Below are 19,032 nucleotides of genomic sequence, written 5' to 3' on the forward strand. Positions count from 1 at the left end.
ATCCACGCAACACGGCGGGGTTAAGATGGACCGTTTAACTCAAGTATTTACATGGTTCAAAGTCACGTGAGGATTGTGAGACGGGACTAAAAACACACCACTGCATCAAGGTCTTCTTCTGTGATCTTTAGGGCACACGTGTGCTTATTCAAAATACATTAATGAATGAATACATAAATAAAGTTTTTATTGATTTCACAGCACTGGTGGGTCATACCCAACCAGAAGAGCTCGTATGGGTGTTTCAGGCGTCCCCTGTTGAGAGGGCTCTCCTACTCAGCCCAACTCCATGATTTAGATGCTAAAGAAGCAATATTTCTTTCATGAAAAAGTTGCATATTGCAGTTTTAAGATGATGGTGGCGGGTTACGGTATGTAAACTGATACTAAAACTTGATAAGATATTTCATATAATAATGTGATAATAATAATAATAACATTATTTATTAACATTATTTTCTCAACTCAGTGTTGCTTTATACTAAGGGGAGGGGCTAGTGAGACAAACAACAGACTAAGCGAAACACACAGAGATGGACGGGGGGGGGGGGGGGGGGGGGAGGGGGGGGCAGTAGAGAAGAGATGGGTCTCGAGAGGCAGGATTGGAAAACTCCTGAGTCCCCCTAATGACTTGGGGTCAAGGGTTCTAGAGCCTGGGGGCTGCCCTGAAGGAGGCTCTGTCCTGTCAGATTGCCGTAGTAGAGCTGGGGTGTAGATCATCCACATACATGTATAGCACATGTCTCTTCTACTTGGATTAACTTGAATGCACAGACCGTAGCTCGTACAAAGCTTTTTCAAATGGACAGCAAAGTGCAGACAGGAAACATGCAGGGAGAGAGGAGAGATATACCGATAGGTCTCAGGCCCGGATGGTGAGCCACCAGAATGCCCCAAATCATAATCTAGATAGCACTAGCTACAAAATGTTGTTGGTAGAAATGTGATCAGTGGCACACTCTTCTGTGGTTGACACTACCTTCCTTCCTCCCCTCCCCTCCCAGAGCCCAGTGATGATGAGAACTCGGCCTGTGCAGCATATTGGATTTGCATATAGGATGACATAAGGATAAGATAAGATATTCCTTTATGGATCCCCTTGGGGAAATTCAGGCATCGTAGCAGCATGGGGGAGTTTGGCCGATAGCAACAACACACACTAGTCTCACATTACCAGACGTGTGCCAGCGCGCACACAGTGAACAGAGTTCGGACAGCAATTGCCTTCGCTCTCTCTCTCAAAGAGTGCTGTCAACATGAGGGAGGGGAGGGGGGGGGGGGGGGGGGAGAGAGAGTGAGAGAGAGATGAAGCCCGTTTAACAATCTCTCCCTCTCAGAAGCAGTTATTGTTATTGTTTTAAAATATTGTCATAGCCGATGCCTGTGTGTTTCTAACTCTGCTAAATGAGTAATTTCCTTTAGAAATATTTCTAATATTTATCTATATCAAAAAGCAGGGTAGCCGGACCAGCACTCACAGGTTCAATGTTTTTTAATGGCAGCCTGAATAAATAGCAGACATGTTTCGGACAATGTCCTTCTTCAGTGATATGGCTAGCAATGGAAATACAATCAAGATGGTAGTTAAATACACCTGGCAGGTAATTACATGACATGACACGGCAGGAAATGTGACCAATGCAATGTGACCAAAGGGATGACCTATCAAAGTAGAGTCCAATCATAAATTATACATATATATAGATATATCTATATCTAACAATCTATATTATAAACAATACAAAACTAAACAAAATTACAAAATTACCAGAAACTTGATATTATAACATAACATGCCCATTAATTTCTAGGGCTAATTGAGCCCCTTTACATATTTAATTAAATAGTTTCAAATTATACATTGGGCATCCTTGTGAAACATGCCTCTTGTTTAGCAACAAACAACTATTTTTTAATAAAACCAGAAATAACACTGTAGGAGTAAGGAGGTTAGAGGAAACAGGTTAAAACGTTCTCCTCATTCATTCCTCTAGGTTCGATGCAATTGAACATGTGGATATAATAACATTCACGTTGCAACAGCAGCTTGTGTCTGTCTCCACCTCGCGCTGGCCTTAGTACTAACTCTAGTCCCATATATTTGAGATCGTTGACGGTATGTTTAGAAATGTCGAGCTACCGACGACTTGACATCTGAATTTCTCACAGCACATTTGTGTTCACTGATTCGTGATTTAAAGGCTCTCGTTGTTTTGCCCACATAAGAAAAATTACAAGGACATTTTAGCAAATACACCAGATTAGACTAATTACACGTAATCCGTCCTTTGACTGGTATATTTTTCCCTGTTTTTAGGATGTGCGAAAAATGTATCTTTAATCATGCCCTGGCACTGTACACAGGATTGGCAGGGAAAATTCCCATCTGGGATATTGGACATAAAACGAGAAGGTTTCTTTAAGGGCAAATCAGTTTTGACTAGGAGATTAGATAAATTCGCTTGTCTCTTATAAAATAATATTTTATCTAGAAATTATTTTCACTTGTGTTTTCAAGGACCTACTTTCTATGGAACAGTGTTACCCGGTGGCTTGTGCTGTTGTAATACGCCAGGTGGAAGTTACTACTATCGCAGGCTTTCCCACGTTAGACGTATTTGAGACCCTCGCCAGTTTACAACAGCAGCAGTGAGTTCAGATGGTGTTAGTACCATAGATATAGATATCTATGGTTAGTACAACCCACACTGCCTTTCTATTCAGCTGTATAAACACGAGGAGAATGAGGAGCTGAGGTGATAATACTTATTTTGTACTTTGCTATGGTCTGGGTAAAAACAAGCAGAAGTAAGAAAAATACTGGACACAACCCCAGGCAGAATATTACTACGTCGCCGCCCAAGGGAACTGGCTAAAATACACAGGATGACTGTAAGCAGACAGTGGATTGAGACTGGATTTCCTCATTTAATTCACAGCGGCTGATAGCATCCAGCAAACGTTGACCACACAAATTCTGCATATTCCAAAGCATGTTCCATGCAAGGGCAGCAAATATCAACAGTAATTAATAATCGATTGTGCAAATGCTTGCAGAAAACTACTGCAGTGAGCTCATGCATGCATGCAGAACACACAAAAAAGGCTCACACACACACACACACACACACACACACACACACACACACACACACACACACACACACACACACACACACACACACACACACACACACACACACACACACACACACACACACACACACACACACACACACACACACACACACACACACACACACACACACACACACACAAATGTGCCAATTCTCCCCTCCCCTGTCTTGAACATTGCTCGCATATGCCCCCCACTGGCCGGTTGTAGGGAGGATAGAAGCCTTGCATCACGTGTCCCCTCCGATACACGAGGAGGCAGCCTGTCACATATTTTCACCTGCCAGCGCGGACTCTCATTGGCGAGGTGTAACGTGTGGGAGGCTCACACTACCCCCGCTATTTCCTGTCTCTGCTGTGCAGGCGTCCCCCAACCGACCTGTAGGAGTCGCTGTCCACAACGTCCAGATTACCACCCATCGACTTCCACCCGCTAACTCTGTCAAATGAGTTAATACGACGTCTGGCCCAAGTCGGAGGCAACGCCGACAGCCGAACCCGGTGTCTCTTGCGTTGGTGACGAGTGCAATGTCCGCTGCGCCACCCAGCCCAACTGTCACAAAGATTAAGGCTGTGACTGCACACCACTGGAAGATCAGTGTGCTTACTGTAAAACTCTCACACACACACACACACACACACACACACACACACACACACACACACACACACACACACACACACACACACACACACACACACACACACACACACACACACACACACACACACACACACACACACACACACACACACACACACACACACACACACACACACACACACACACACACACACACTTACGGGCTGGAGGATCTCTTGGGGTCCAGGACTGGTGGGGTAGGGGAAACTGCAGTACCATTGGTGGTTCCAGAGGGCAGTAGAGGGGAGGCTCTCTGGGACCCAGAGGGACTGGAGGGCGGCGTGCCGGACTCAGAACCCCGGGGTTCCGAAGGCAGGGGGGAGTTGGTCTCACTCCGCCCCGCCGTGGGACTCTGGGAAGCAATGGAGGAGGCGGGGGAGATGGCGGTGGAGGAGACGGGGGAGATGACGGTGGAGGAGGCGGGGGAGATGACGGTGGAGGAGACGGGGGAGATGACGGTGGAGGAGGCGGGGGAGATGGGGTCGGAGGAGACGGGGGAGAAAGGGTTGGAGGGGTCGGAGGAGGAAGGCGAGGTGGACAGAATGTCAGGGAGGCTCTGGGCAGAACAGCGACGGCTCCTCCGTCCCTCCTGGTCGCCGGTGGTCATCTTGCGTCTGTCCTTGCGGATGTGAGGGATGGCCTCGTCCATCTCTCCGTCCTCGCACTTCAGAGCCGTCTGCGGGAGACAGGGGCAGAGTCACACAAAAAAGACGAAATAATTCACGATTCTTTAATCATCTTTCTCTCGGAACAGTCTCGTAATGGTAGGATAATAGTATAATTAATGCGATCATGATCCATTCCCACAAAGTGTCCGTATTCAACTCTGATCCTCACGTCTTCAGCACTGGGTTACACACAGAGGACCACTTAACCCTTTCACTACCACTCTACCAAAGGGTTAACCCTTTCACTGCCACATGACAAAGGGTTAACCCTTTCACAAACACACTACAGAAGGTTAACCCTTTCACCACCACACTACAGACGGTAGTGAAAGGTTAACCTTCTGTAGTGTGGTAGTGAAAGGGTTAATCCATTATTTCCCTATACATAAAGATGTATGCTGACTCAACTAGGCCACATCACTATAGCCGAAGGATATTCTCGCATTAACAGATGTGAATATGTAAATAAACAGTGAGTCTGTCTGCAAGTTCATGCCGTCTAGTTATGTGCAAGTATACGATATAGGACTGAACAATTACCACGCTTTTCAAGACATCCGAGAGCTGTGCAGGAACCCTGTGTAGTGTGTACAAACCTACCGTTTACCTCATACCAGTAGATTGAATGTTTACCTAATGTTGGCCTAATATACTAACCTACACTGTAGCACTCAACACTTTGATGGACATTGTTAATTGTTACTCAGCTGATAGAGTTGTCGTACAGAACTTGTAAGTCGCTTTGGATAAAAGAGTCAGCTAAATGACTAAATGTAAATGTACTGATTTCGAGGTTACTAATGGCTTTCTGCTGTACTAGCGAACTGCACGTCGTAGCTATTGAGTGCAGCATTGAGATCAGTGTGTTTACCTCGTAGATGGTGAACTGCTGTTTAAGGTCAGGCTCGGTGGCCCTGCTGCTCATGTGTTTCTGCATTATGTGCTCCATCCCCTGCTGCTCCAAGCAGTCCGTCACGTCGTAGAACGAGTCCTGGTCGGGCAGCGCGGCTAGAGTCTTGAGAGGGACACGATAAAGAAAAAATCACAATGAGATATTCTACAAACATCCATGACGAAGACAGCATTTTGAGTAAACAGTTTCACCTGATGGGTTGATTTAGACACCATTTGTTACTTCTAGTTCTCCTCTAGCGGCTACATTCAGAGTAGAAACTCTGAGGTTAAATGTGGTTCCTCAACCCACGGCAGCGCCAGGCTTCACCTTGTTGATGAGCGTCATGGTGAAGATCAGGAGTTCGGTGTCTGAACCGTTCTTCTCTTCTAGGATGTCTGTCAGATACTCCCACGGCTTCACACCTACACAACACACAACACACAATTACATCTGGAACAGAGTGATTCAACAGTGCCGGGTTCAATCTGAAATAGACATATTCAACAGTGCAGGGTTAGATATGGAATAGACAGATTCAACAGTGCAGGGTTAGATATGGAATAGATGGCACTTCCAACCTTCTACAGTCCTATACTGTATTTAGTGTGAATGTGTATGCGCGTGTGTGTGTTTGTGACGGTACCTTTTTTGCCATCCACTGTGTTGACAGCATGGATGAGCCGGGGGCCATTGGACTCTGTGTACTCTACAAACACTATGAGCAACTTCAGAGCCGTCTTCACCACCAGGCGAGACTGAAGAGAGACAGAGAGAAAACAGACGATGAATGTCCACCAGATGGCAGTACAACATAATGCACACCGCACACATTTGAAACCGATGTTCAATAGAGAAATCACACAGACGGGTAACAAATAGTTATACAGTATTGTCATCACTAAACTACCCGTCTGTGAGGTCTCAAGTGTTTTACAATGCAAATCAATATCAATCAATATTCACAAAAGTGATGTCAGATTCTGATTCTGATTCCGATTCTGGTCAGTGCTTAAAAAGCCCATTTCCGGTATTCACTGTAACACTGTATTACACAATAAGTACTAGTGAAGTTATTGTGGGTGGCCTCTGTATGCATTTGTTTAGTCACCCGTCACAACCGCTACTTTCACTTCTCTGGTAGTGAGACAGGCAGAGCAGATTCTCCAGAGCTCAACAGGCGACACATCTGTCTCTGGTTCACAGGTATGTATCTATAGACCGTGTTAGCCTGAGAATGACATGTGCTTCCTACAGGCCATCCATTTAATGCGAGATAAACACCCACTTCGGTTACAGCTGATGCCCTATATATCAATGAAATATGATAAGAGATTTGATGCAAATGGGTGGAAAGTTGATGCAAATTAATGCTGATTTATGTTTTAATGTTGAACCACGCACAATTATTTCAAATATCAAACGGTGGTTAATCTTGTATAGAGTTACACCACAATGTATCTCATCACACTTAAAAGTATTATGTTCTATGATGTCATAATTGTTTGTGGTGATTTTGCAGTGCATTAACACATCGACTGCTCCTGAGCCACATCTGAACATACAGGTACAGTACGTGCTCCAAAGAGTACTCACCGTCTATACAGTACCAACCACAATGTATACAGTTGGTACTTACTGTTTAGCAAGCGAATGAGGTACATCAACATGATAATTTCTATATACACAACATTCAAAACACCACAGAATCCTAAATAATAATGGACGTCTGCGTCCAAGTGGTGGTGTCTCTCCAACTCACCAGGCTCCCAGTCAGAGTGTACAGCCATTGGACTGTCTCACTGTGGTTAATGACTCCATTCATCCCATCAACGAAAAGCATGATCTGGCTCAGGGCTAGGAGAGGGAAAACAGATACAAAAGAAAGAGAGGAGAGAGAGAGAGAGAGAGAGAGAGAGGAGAGAGAAGAGAGAAGAGAGAAGAGAGGAGAGAGGAGAGAGGGAGAGAGAGAGAGAGAGAGAGAGAGAGAGAGAGAGAGAGAGAGAGAGAGAGAGAGAGAGAGAGAGAGAGAGAGAGAGAGAGAGAGAGAGAGAGAAAGAGAGAGAAAGAGAGAAAGACAGAGAGAGGGGTTTAAGAAAAGACAATAACGTCAAATCAGATTGTCACAAGCCCATATTCCCGGGCCCATCCAGAACCAGGAATATTTATTGGTACAGTAAGGTTAAAGGAACACGCCAACTTTTAGTTGTTTTTTTGAAAAACAGGGCTTTTGAGGTGATGAAACCACTGCGCCCAGGCAGCAGTGGTTCGGCAAAAAATTGTCTCGAGTATATATCTGCTGAGAAAACAAAAATGTCAAAAAGAAAAAAAGATCTCCATGTGGTAAATACACAGGTCACAACATGTTTACAGGAATGTTTTGGAGTTGTATTTGGAGTGTATTTCGTGACTGTTGGGAACTAGGCTACACTGGCACACCTACTTCCAGTGAATGACGCTAAGCTAGGCTAACGTGCGGCTGTTCCCTAAGCCTAATGCATGCACAGAGAAGAAAAGGGTATGCATCTGCTTGTCTAACTCCAGGGTAGATGGCAAATAAGCTAATTTCCCAAAAAGTTGGCGTGTTCCTTTAAGTGTTTCTCTGCTCAGCACCTCCTCTAGATATCCCTGCTTTTCTACACGTTCTTCCTCACGGAGGAAGCGGTGCAAAAACCCAAACTAGCAAACACACAAAAAAAAAAAAAAAACGTCATTCCCAACGCTGATGATCTCAGAGTGCTGATTCAGTTCTGCCCTCCTGCGGTCGACACACACAAGTCAACTGCAGACATCGGAGCTTAATCCAGGATTTATGAATCTGGGTATAGAGAGAGAGAGGCATGACGACCCCGCGTTTCCATACATGGCGGTCGGTTTGAATTGCACTATAAGTGGCCCTCCGCGCACACAAGCGGCCCTGATCGGCCTCAGCGGCCGTGGCTCCTGCTGTTTCTGTTGGCTGCCTGCGAGGAAAAGAAGCATGTGCTCTCTCTCTCATGACAGGCCCAACACACTGACTAGTCTGACAGACGCTGCTACCCCTCTGGGTCTGCTGTGTTGAGTGTCATCCTCGTAGGAGGGAGGGAGAGAGAGAGAGAGCATGATAACTGTCCTAAATATCTCCAGGGTGGCCTAACTATCTCTCTTGGTGTCTAGATATTGACTAGAGATAGTTGTTCTCTGGCCAGCATGAGAGAGTGTTCTGTACATTTCACATCATTCATATCAATATGAGACTCTAAAAGGCTCTACCAGTTGTATCATACCCTTCCAATTTCTAACATATAAGTTAATCCCTCTCTTTCTCCCTCCCTCTCCCTCCCTCTCTCTCTCTGAAGCACTCCTTCACTTCGTCACAATAAGCAAGTAAGATACGTTTTAAAAATAATTTGAAAACAGCATTGAGAGAAAAAGAAATGAGTTTACATTAAAGAAAAACACAGATACTGTAGTGTACACTGTAAAGATATGACTGTCTGAGAGTTTATATTTTTGAAATGTATGCTACTATAATGTTATGTATGTATGTACTGTTTTGTTGTGTGTGGACCCCAGGAAGACTAGTTGTTGCTGCGGTGATGACTAATGGGGATCCGTAATAAAAGATAAAGCATGTGAACTGCCTACAAGCTCAAACCTCCAAACTAAATAAAAAAAATGTAAAAACAAAGCTGAAATAAAACGAAATACAATACAATAGAATACGAGGGCACACACCTCTCAGGATGTAGTTCTGGTAGTTGTGATCGGCCTCCGCTCCCACTTTGATGAAACACGTCAAGCCTTCAGACGCCACAAACTCAGGGACGAGGTCTTTGTCATCCTTGTGGACAGAAAAGGGACGTGTTTATGCCACATGTAGTCGGAGACAAAGAGAACATGAAATGAACGTTAAGTCAGTGTTTACATGCAAACGAACCATCCATCCAAACCAGCTGAAAAAGCAGCTCGACTGCCACACGGGGTAAGCCTACGTGTTTATATATATCTGAGAAAATCACCATCAATTTGGAGGTTTTGATTACACAGAGGCCAGTTATGGTACTATAGTCTAGCTGAGGTTCATTTGGACTAAGAGTAAACGAGTGCTAACTGGTGGATAACTACCCGACTGCAAACACCGTCAGTCTCTGACAAGAGAGCAAGCTCGTACCACCCAAACCCTGACCTATTAGAATGGAACTACTGTGGAATTCCATACCGCTGATTACAATTATGAGAGACCTTCTTTAAGCATTTTTCTTCTTCATTCCTTGATGTCATGCATCTATACAGCATCAGTCATCTCTCTGCAGTGATCACACGTAGATCTCTGCCAGGGCTGGTATGCACTTCCTCTCTTTCTCTCCCTCCAGAGTCTCCCTCTATTCCTTTCTGTTGCTCAGTTTGAGCTCACAGAGTGGGGAGGTCGGAGGGCACGGCTATTTCCTTTTGCTGGTGGCTGCAGGCCCAATAGAGGGTGGGATTACATTTCATTGGAGAAGGATATGGGCTGTATTTGAATTGTCCAAACTCATTCCAATATAAATCCTTCACTACACCACCATGTGAAGGGGGGTCGTGTGTGTGTGTGCGTGTGCGTGTGTGTGTGTGTGCGTGTGTGTGCGTCAGGCCCTAACCACGATAACGTGTGCATTTCTTATCCAATTTGGCTGAAATTTATAAGCCGACAGTCAGGAAGGGACGTGCACTATTGAATAGTTTTCTTGAATCTGTCATAGGTTGATGCTGATGATGAAGGTCAGGGGTGCAGTCGTAATATCAGAACTGCCTGGACGCCACTAGTTTGGGATGTCCGATATATTTTTTTTTTTACATTTCTATAACCTTTATTTACCCAGGCAAGCAAGTAAGAACAAATTCTGATTTTATTTATTGTCAAAAGTATGCATAATGTGTTAATTCCACAACAAGAGATATGTAATGTTAATTACCTGAAATTATTCCATTTTTTGGGGGGGGGAAACCCTGCATATATCGGTATCGGTTGATATCGGTATCGGAAATTAAGAGTTGGACAATATCGTTATAGGTAAAAAAGACAATATCGAGCATCCTAGTTTTAGTTTAGTTTTTGTAAATATTGCCTTGAAATAGAGAAGCTGAAAAAGGTAGCAGGATGTAGCCTTCAATATATAAAGAAATTATATTGTCAACAGATATGGTTGAAAAACAAACAATGTTTTAAATGTAATTGTAGATACAATATTGTAGTTACAATTTATTTAGTTGAATTAACTTAAACTAGAAAAGTAAATACAAACTAAATTAACAATGTAACTTAGTTTACAGGACAGTTTCCTTCTGAAGCACAACGTAATGCCTCATCCTTCCAGTCGGGACCATTTGTCACATAGTGAGAGCTCCACAGATCAAGCAAACCCCCACAGGGCTTGTATTTTGGTTTGGCTCTTCTCGTTCTTTGTTATGTTATTGGTATCCTATTATTATGCAAAGTCTAGGTGATAGATAAGTGCCGTACTTGGCGCACGGCGCGACAAGTGAGTGAAAGTTGTGAACGCATTTTTGTGTGCACGCGCGTGCACATCCGTGCGCGTACTTCTGCTCAGAAAAAACTGCTAGGACGCCGTGGTACCGCGTGGCACCACCACTGCATCACTGACGAAGGTACACGTTTAATCTGTCATAGATTGATGCTGAAGGTACAAGTTTAATGAGTCAGATGAATGCTGAAGGTACAAGTTTAATTAGTCAGATTGATGCTGAAGGTACAAGTTTAATGAGTCAGATTGATGCTGAAGGTACAAGTTTAATTAGTCAGATTGATGCTGAAGATATAAGTTTAATTAGTCAGATTGACGGTGAAGGTACAAGTTTATTTCCCCCCGTACCAACAGCCATCGCCGCCTGTCCCGGTTCGTTCCAGTTCCTCCATTCCTTTAGTCATTAGCTCATCCAAACCCACAACCCCAACATCTTGATCCATCCTGCCTCAACCACTACCGGTCCCTCTCACCGTTTCAATCCGGCATCAAAGTCCACCTCTTCTCCACTGCCTTCCCCCTCCATCTGTGTGCGTTTGTGTTATGTGTGTGTGAGATGCTTGTGTTGTTTGTGTTATTATGTGTGTGTGATGCTTGTGTTATGTTTGTGTTATGTGTGATGCTTGTGTTATGTTTGTGTTATGTTTGTGTTATGTTTGTCTCGTGTTTGTGTCATGTTTGTGTGTTATGTGTGTGTTATGTGTGTGTTGTGTGTGTTATGTGTGTGTTATGTGTGTGTTATGTTTGTGTTATGTTTGTATTATGTGTGATGCTTGTGTGATGTTTGTGTTATGTGTGTGTGATGCTTGTGTTGTGTGTGTTATGTGTGTGTTATGTTTGTGTTATGTGTGTGTTATGTGTGTGTTATGTTTGTGTTATGTTTGTGTTATGTTTGTGTTAGTAGGGCTGTCTTAAATACTTCGAAGCTTCGAAGCTTCGTTCGATGGCACAAGCTTCGAACATTAAAAAAAAATCGAAGTTTAAAAAAAAGAATAATAATATTTCATCAATTTTTTTTTTCAAATTTTTTTTTATTTTTTATTTTTACTTCAGTGTGTGTGTGTGTGTGTGTGTGTGCATGGGGCCATTGGGTGGGGCCGGGGGACAAATACACTGGAGGAAAGGAACCCAGCTCAGCACTGCCCAAATTATATCATCACTATTGCCTGTTTGAAGGATATCATCCTCAAACACATATACACCACCTACACGCCTATTCTCAGTCCTTGCCCCACAATGGTGGAATGAAACCACCCCAGTTAGGACAGCCGAATCCCATCCAATCTTTCGCCGTCGACTAAAGACGCACTTCTTCAACCATTATCTGAAATAAAATTTAAAAAATAAAATAAAAAATATCTAACCCTAACTAACCTTACTGTCATGCACTTGTCCTAATAAACTAACCTACACTGTAACACGCAACACTTTGATGAATATTGTTACTCAGCTGATAGAGTTGTATCCTTCCTGATGACCTGTCGTACAGAACTTGTAAGTCGCTTTGGATAAAAGCGTCAGCTAAATGACTAAATGTAAATGTGAATGTAAATGCCTTGTAGAATTCCACACATAAGAAAGAAAGATACTGGGATGAATAAACAAAATAGGAAATAAAGTGTATAAATGCATGCAATACATAAATAAATATGAATCTCCATATATGAAATAGAACATTTAGATAAGGTGCTACTGAGATGTTTTGGTGAGTTCTTTGTTTTTTTGTGGAAGTAGCCCTTCTTAAAAATGCATGAACATTCACTGATAATTGGTCTGTAGTGGAGTCTACAAGGTCTACATTGCCAGACCATGTAGAATCCGGACCTTGTAGACTGACATAATTCTGTGCATAGTTTAGTCTACACAGGCCATATTTCAAATAATCAAAATCTTACTTCATTCATCTTAAACATTCTTGATTTGGGGGATGCTTTGCATGCTACATGCTTTGCACCGTCGCCATTCCTTTATGCCCACATCGCCCGAAATTAACGCTTATGTACCAATCACTACAACGTTAACGTAAGCTAACAAGCTAATCCTGATGATCAGACGAGGCAGAGCCATAGTGAACAGCACTGAGGAAAGGGAAATGGGGGGAGGGGGAACTCTCCCCTTCCCTGTGTGTGTGTGTGTGCGTGCGTTTGGAAAGACGACAGAGTCACTAGTCAGGACTCAGGACAGGAGTATATTATAGTAAACTGAGGATTACTGAGGATGGACAGATAATGTTGATATTCAAATATAAAAAAGTTTCGAGAGGAGTGGAAGTTTGAAGACGGACTACAATATGATGCGGGGGTGGTGAGTTGAAACACAGTGTGTGTGTGTGTGTCCCGACCCCACTTCTATGTTTCAATAAATTATTTGCATTTAAAACTATTAATGCTGACTCATTCCTTCAGTCCACTCAAAATTATGCTAATATTCCTTATGTTGTTTATGATATTAATTGAAAATAGCATATGAGAGTATTATATGTAATAATAACACATGGCGATATACTAAAAAGCTATTAATAATTTTTGGCTGGTAAAAAATCTGCCCGGCTGGTACTATTAAAAATCTACCAGCTAAATGGCTGGTAAGTCAAAAAGTTAAGTTTGTTCCCTGTCTGAGGGTCCAGAATGAAGCTGATCGACTCCGGTCACATGCGTGAGAAGTAAAATGTGGAGTCCGGGTCTTTTTTTCCCATGCCTTTTCATTGAGTCCAATCCAAAAGGGTGAATTACCATCTGGGAGACGATAGGGGCGCTTTTTTCACATCTGAGCGCCTGGAGTGGCTGATTTACCAACGGTAGACTCGGTTGATGAAATATGAATTCAGATCGCTAATAAAAATTTAAAAAAAAAGAGAAAAAACGAATATTCTCATTATGGGCATTTAACCCGTGGGGGGTAAACCCGAGAAAACTCGGGTTGGGCATCCAAAGTGTTAGCAAGATGGCCGCCGGTGAACTACGTGGGAGACTCCGCCTTGAGCCATCTAGTGCTTATATATCTATGGTAGTGCTCCTGTGACGAGAAGGTAAAAGAGTGAAGTGACGGTGTCGTTGTAGCGCTCCTCCTACCTGGAACAGCTGCTTCAGGGAGAACAGCGAGCGGCGCAGCTCAGGTCCGTGGGAGTTGTACAGCTTCTCTGAAAAGAGGTGAAACATGCCAGGATTAAACATCTCCTGACTTTACAACAATCCTGAGGTAGAAATAATAATCAAATAGAACCTCAGAAATCCTCACAGGAAAGACCTCTTTTGCCGAAATCCAGTTTGACTACACAGGAACACGGCGGATCTAAGTGATGACAACCGTGATGTCAATAACACTTGGTGGCTTGGAAGCCACTTTGAGTGAGAGTTTCTTTTCTTCTTTTTTTTTTTTTTTTAACAACTTTCAAATTCAATGCATACTTGTGGTGATGAAGATGTGTGTGTTCCTTGTGAATGGGTCACTCACAATCTCCTTGGAAACGGGTCACACTTAGGGCTGGTTATACCATATTTGAAGGTAGGCTATACCGTCATGGATCCATGCGTTTTATTTTTTACAATACCGTCGTCAACAATATACTTTAATGTAATGCAATATTTCAAAATTGGTCATTGCGAATGAGAAAATACTACTTTGAATAACACAACAACACCATGACAATTGTATTACAAGGAAATTACATCAGAAAGATCTGTCATCACATTGTAATTTGTACTGAAAAACAATATACTGTCAAATACCGTTATACCATCATCACAAAGACAAATATTGTGATCACACACACACACACACACACACACACACACACACACACACACACACACACACACACACACACACACACACACACACACACACACACACACACACACACACACACACACACACACACACACACACACACACACACACACACACACACACACACACACACACACACACACACACACACACACACACACACACACACACACACACACACACACACACACACACACACACACAGTTCGCAGCTGATAAAACGACCTATTCAAACTGAATTAAGACTTAAAAGCAGCCGAGCAGTGATGTTCTCTACACCTCTCTACACTAAGTGAAGAGGCGTGGTGGTGGGCGGCTCGTGTTTCTTTTTATATAAATTATTATATTTTTTTCTATATTATTCACATTCACATTTTATCCAAAGCGACTTACAAGTTCTGTATGACAAGTCAGCAGGATGGGTACAACTCTTTCAGCTGAGTAACAATGTTCATAAAACAGTGTTGAAACTTGGATGCTACAATCTTGAGTGTATAGTAGTAAAGATATATAGGCATAGTAGGTAGTGATATAGGCAAGGAAGATCATTTTGTAGCAAAGTGCATGATAGTAAGACTACGAAGTCTAGTTTATTTTATTTTATAATTATTGCTATATTTAGCAATAAATATAATATAACCAATAGGATATACAGACCATCATCTGCACCTTTGTTTACACTGTTTATTTTTCTTTTATATTATTATTTTAAAGTGTTTATATTCAGATAACACCCATGCCGCCCGAAATTCCCCATGGGGATCGATAACGGAATATCTTTTTTTGTATCCACTTTTTCTCTTTTTCTCCCATCCCAATTCCAATGTGCCAATTCTCCCCTCCCCTGTCTTGTACGTTGCTCGCATATGCCCCCCACTGGCCGGTTGTAGGGAGGATAGAAGCCTTGCATCACGTGTCCCCTCCGATACACGAGGAGGCAGCCTGTCTCATCTTTTCACCTGCCAGCGCGGACTCTCAGTGGCGAGGAGTAACGCGTGGGAGGCTCACACTACCCCCGCCAATTGAGTTAGTATGACGGCCGGCCCAAGCCGGAGGCAACGCCGACAGCCGGAGTCGAACCCAGTGTCTCTTGCGTTGGTGACGAGTGCAATGTCCGCTGCGCCACCCAGCCGCCTACAATAACGGAACATCTTATAACAACTGTCACAAAGATTAAGGCTGTGACTGCACCACACCACTGGAAGATCAGTGTGCTTACTGTAAAAGACACACACACACACACACACACACACACACACACACACTCTGCAACTTGCCGCGTTCAAAGGTGAAAACTAAAAGCAATGATTCAGCGGAATAAGTGCCAGCAGAGAATCAAATCAAAGGTCAAGTGAAAGCGGCCCTTGTCTGGACATAAAGACCAGGAAGAAGGAATGGAAGGAAGGAAAGACGGAAGGAAGGAAGGAAGGAAGGAAGGAAGGAAGGAAGGAAGGAAGGAAGGAAGGAAGGAAGGAAGGAAGGAAGGAACTCAACTTAACTCAAAACCCACCTCTTCACCAAATTTGTAAATGATTTCCCTTTTTTCTTTTCTTTCTTTCTCTCCTTTTGATTATTATTTTGTTGTTGTTACGTTGTTCCCTGTTCCCCTTCCCTTAGCTGCCCCCTCCTGTTAAGCGCCTTGGGTCTCCTGAAAGGCGCTATATACATTTAAGATATTATTATTATTACTAAGGAAGGAAGGAAGGAAGGAAGGAAGGAAGGAAGGAAGGAAGGAAGGAAGGAAGGAAGGAAGGAAGGAAGGAAGGAAGGAAGGAAGGAAGGAAGGAAGGAAGGAAGGAAGGAAGGGACAGGAAACAGAGGCAGGCTGTCCACACCAAGCAAGCGGTAGGGTTATGGTGCTTTTGTGAACACCGACCGACTCATTGTGGGCCAAGAACAATAGGGAAGCTTCCTCTCTCTGTAGATCACCGTCTGTTTGGACTTCTCTCCATGCTTTATGAGTCCGTCTCTTTTGAGCCATGCTCAAAAACAAACAAACGCGGTGTCCTTGACAGGGGTTCATTTGATGCGCTTCCTGATGCACTAAAAGCTAAAGCTTTTAATTAAGATAAAACGTTCACATGAACTGAGGGTAACCTCGGGTTACAGTACTGTATGTCTGTGAATCATCATCTTTTCACACTTAATCCAACCAGCTGTCCAATAAATGCGCTTAAAGGTTTGATAACGTCATACGGAACATTGCGTAACGTTAAACATCTGAGACCCAACATTTTACGATAAAATAATCCACCTGTTACTGCCCTCAATTGAAGTGCACCATAACATGCATTTGACACACTCCACAATAAAAGCCCAACAGCTTATGATGTCATAGACACATCTCCAGCCCCTACTCAAGACGAAGTCTGCCTGCAGCTCTGCACGCCATCATTCTGCTCACCAGAGCACATTCCTGCTAAGATCCTGGTCAGTTTTTAACCCTTTCACTACCACACCACCAAATGGTTAACCCTTTACTGCCGCAAGACAAAGGGTTAACCCGTTCACTACCACACTACAGAAGGTTAACTCTTTCACTACCACACTACAGACGGTTAAACCGGTAGTGAAAGGGTTATGGTGCAAAGGTGGTGGTAAACTCTAAAAGACAGAGACTCAAGGTCAAGGTCAAGGTGAACTTTATTTTTATAGCACATTTAAAACCAACCGAAGTTGCACCAAAGTGTTTCACAATATAAAAACAGAAGTACTAAAAATACAAAAAATACAGTATACACAAAGTCAAAAGCTACAATACATTAAAAACGATCACGACACGACCGGGGATGTATGGCTTACCAAGCCTCAAAAAGCCAACGAAAAGAGTGTGTGTGGAGAGAGTCTTCAGCTGTGTTTTAAAACTCTCTAGGGTCTGGGTCTGACTCGCTTCTGCTTACATCACATAAATCTGTAATCTCATTGGCATCGCTTTGAAAAGGTCAGTGGCAAAAAGTAGAAATAACCTGAACTTTTGAGTGCAGCAACAAGTTTGAGTGCTGTGCGACACCAAGGGTTGAGCACCACCATCTCAAGAACAATGGCCCAGCCAGCACAAAGCTATTTCCCTGGTGATCATGTGCAAGCAGGCTCAACTTAAGGCCTACCTTCTAATCGACTGTGTACCTACTGCGGTCCTCTCCTACATATGCCACATTTAGCTAGCTCCAGCCACTAAGCACTAGCTCCATGAAGCCCCTTCTTCCAAGCAACAATCCCAGCTTCATCACCCCACAGCCTAGTCCGGGGCAACAGTTACACTTCAGCCCCCAGCCACCGACGTGTTCCAGGCAGCCACCGAGCCCCACTTCTCCTTCTTCTGCCCCAACCACTAAGCACCAGGCCCATTAAGCTCCCATATCATTCCCCATCACCAGCCCCAGACATTGGGCACAGCTAGACTCCTGGCTGGACCGTCAGATCCTCTTCTCTCTCTTCCTCCATCTGTCTGGGTCTCAGATGACGACTTTACCCGATGCTGCTTCTGAATAGTCATACAGCCATACTGTAGGTTGGCAGAAGTAACATTTTCTAATTTGTTTTATGAGATGAAGTGGGTGAATTCTAGTAGCCATCGTCCAAAATGAGACACTGAAAGATTTTTTATTAGTCCTACTGTAAGTGATGATTTACTACAGTGTGTGGTGGGATAGCATTAATGTGGCAGAGTACACATCCAGCATCAACATGCCAGCCCTGGTGTACTCCTCCCTAAGAGTGTAGTACAGTCTATACTGTATTCTTACCTGGTGATTAATGTCTTTGTCATGACTTCATCCCACGCCAGAGGAAATGAGGAAGTATTGAGATGTGACCAAGTTGGGCTGGAAGGGCCTTATTTGTTGCTCCCATTGCTTTGACAACCGACATCCTGTCACTAGGATGAGATGCGTTTGCTACTTCTGCTTGTGTGTGTGGCCTGGCATCCTAACCTCCTCATCCAGAAGGCTGGCATCCTAACCACCTCATCCAGAAGGCAGGCACTAGGGAAGTGTGGGCTTTAAGTGCTGCCACAAGGATCTGCTGTGTGCAGAACTGCAGATAGCACTACACAATGCAACACAGTCTCACGGGACTAGACTGAGAAACACAACAAGACGCCATGGATTGGACACACATTCGCATTGCCAATGTGCACACACTCTGACAATGTGCACACACTCTGAATATGTGCACACACTCTGAATATGTGCACACACTCTGACAATGTGCACACACTCTGACAATGTGCACACACTCTGACAATGTGCACACACTCTGAATATGTGCACACACTCTGACAATGTGCACACACTCTGAATATGTGCACACACTCTGAATATGTGCACACACTCTGAATATGTGCACACACTCTGAATATGTGCACACACTCTGAATATGTGCACACACTCTGAATATGTG

General features: G+C 43.6%; 1 protein-coding gene across 3 annotated transcripts in view; it reads right to left on the reverse strand.

Moving 5' to 3' along the window:
• The window catches only part of fhod1 (formin homology 2 domain containing 1), a 132,523-nt gene that overhangs the window by 51,508 nt on the left and 61,983 nt on the right, over positions 1–19,032 (reverse strand). For all 3 annotated transcript variants that reach the window (XM_084337610.1, XM_084337609.1, XM_084337608.1), the window contains exons 4-10: positions 13,914–13,981; positions 9,056–9,161; positions 7,101–7,195; positions 5,985–6,096; positions 5,669–5,763; positions 5,318–5,461; positions 3,940–4,454 (exon numbers count right to left, since the gene is read on the reverse strand). In XM_084337610.1, coding sequence (XP_084193736.1) covers positions 3,940–4,454; positions 5,318–5,461; positions 5,669–5,763; positions 5,985–6,096; positions 7,101–7,195; positions 9,056–9,161; positions 13,914–13,981 — 1,135 coding nt within the window. The remainder of the gene's footprint in view (positions 1–3,939; positions 4,455–5,317; positions 5,462–5,668; positions 5,764–5,984; positions 6,097–7,100; positions 7,196–9,055; positions 9,162–13,913; positions 13,982–19,032) is intronic.

Source organism: Notolepis coatsorum (genome assembly GCF_963971535.1).
Source record: "Notolepis coatsorum genome assembly, chromosome: 20".
Lineage (NCBI taxonomy): Eukaryota > Metazoa > Chordata > Actinopteri > Aulopiformes > Paralepididae > Notolepis > Notolepis coatsorum.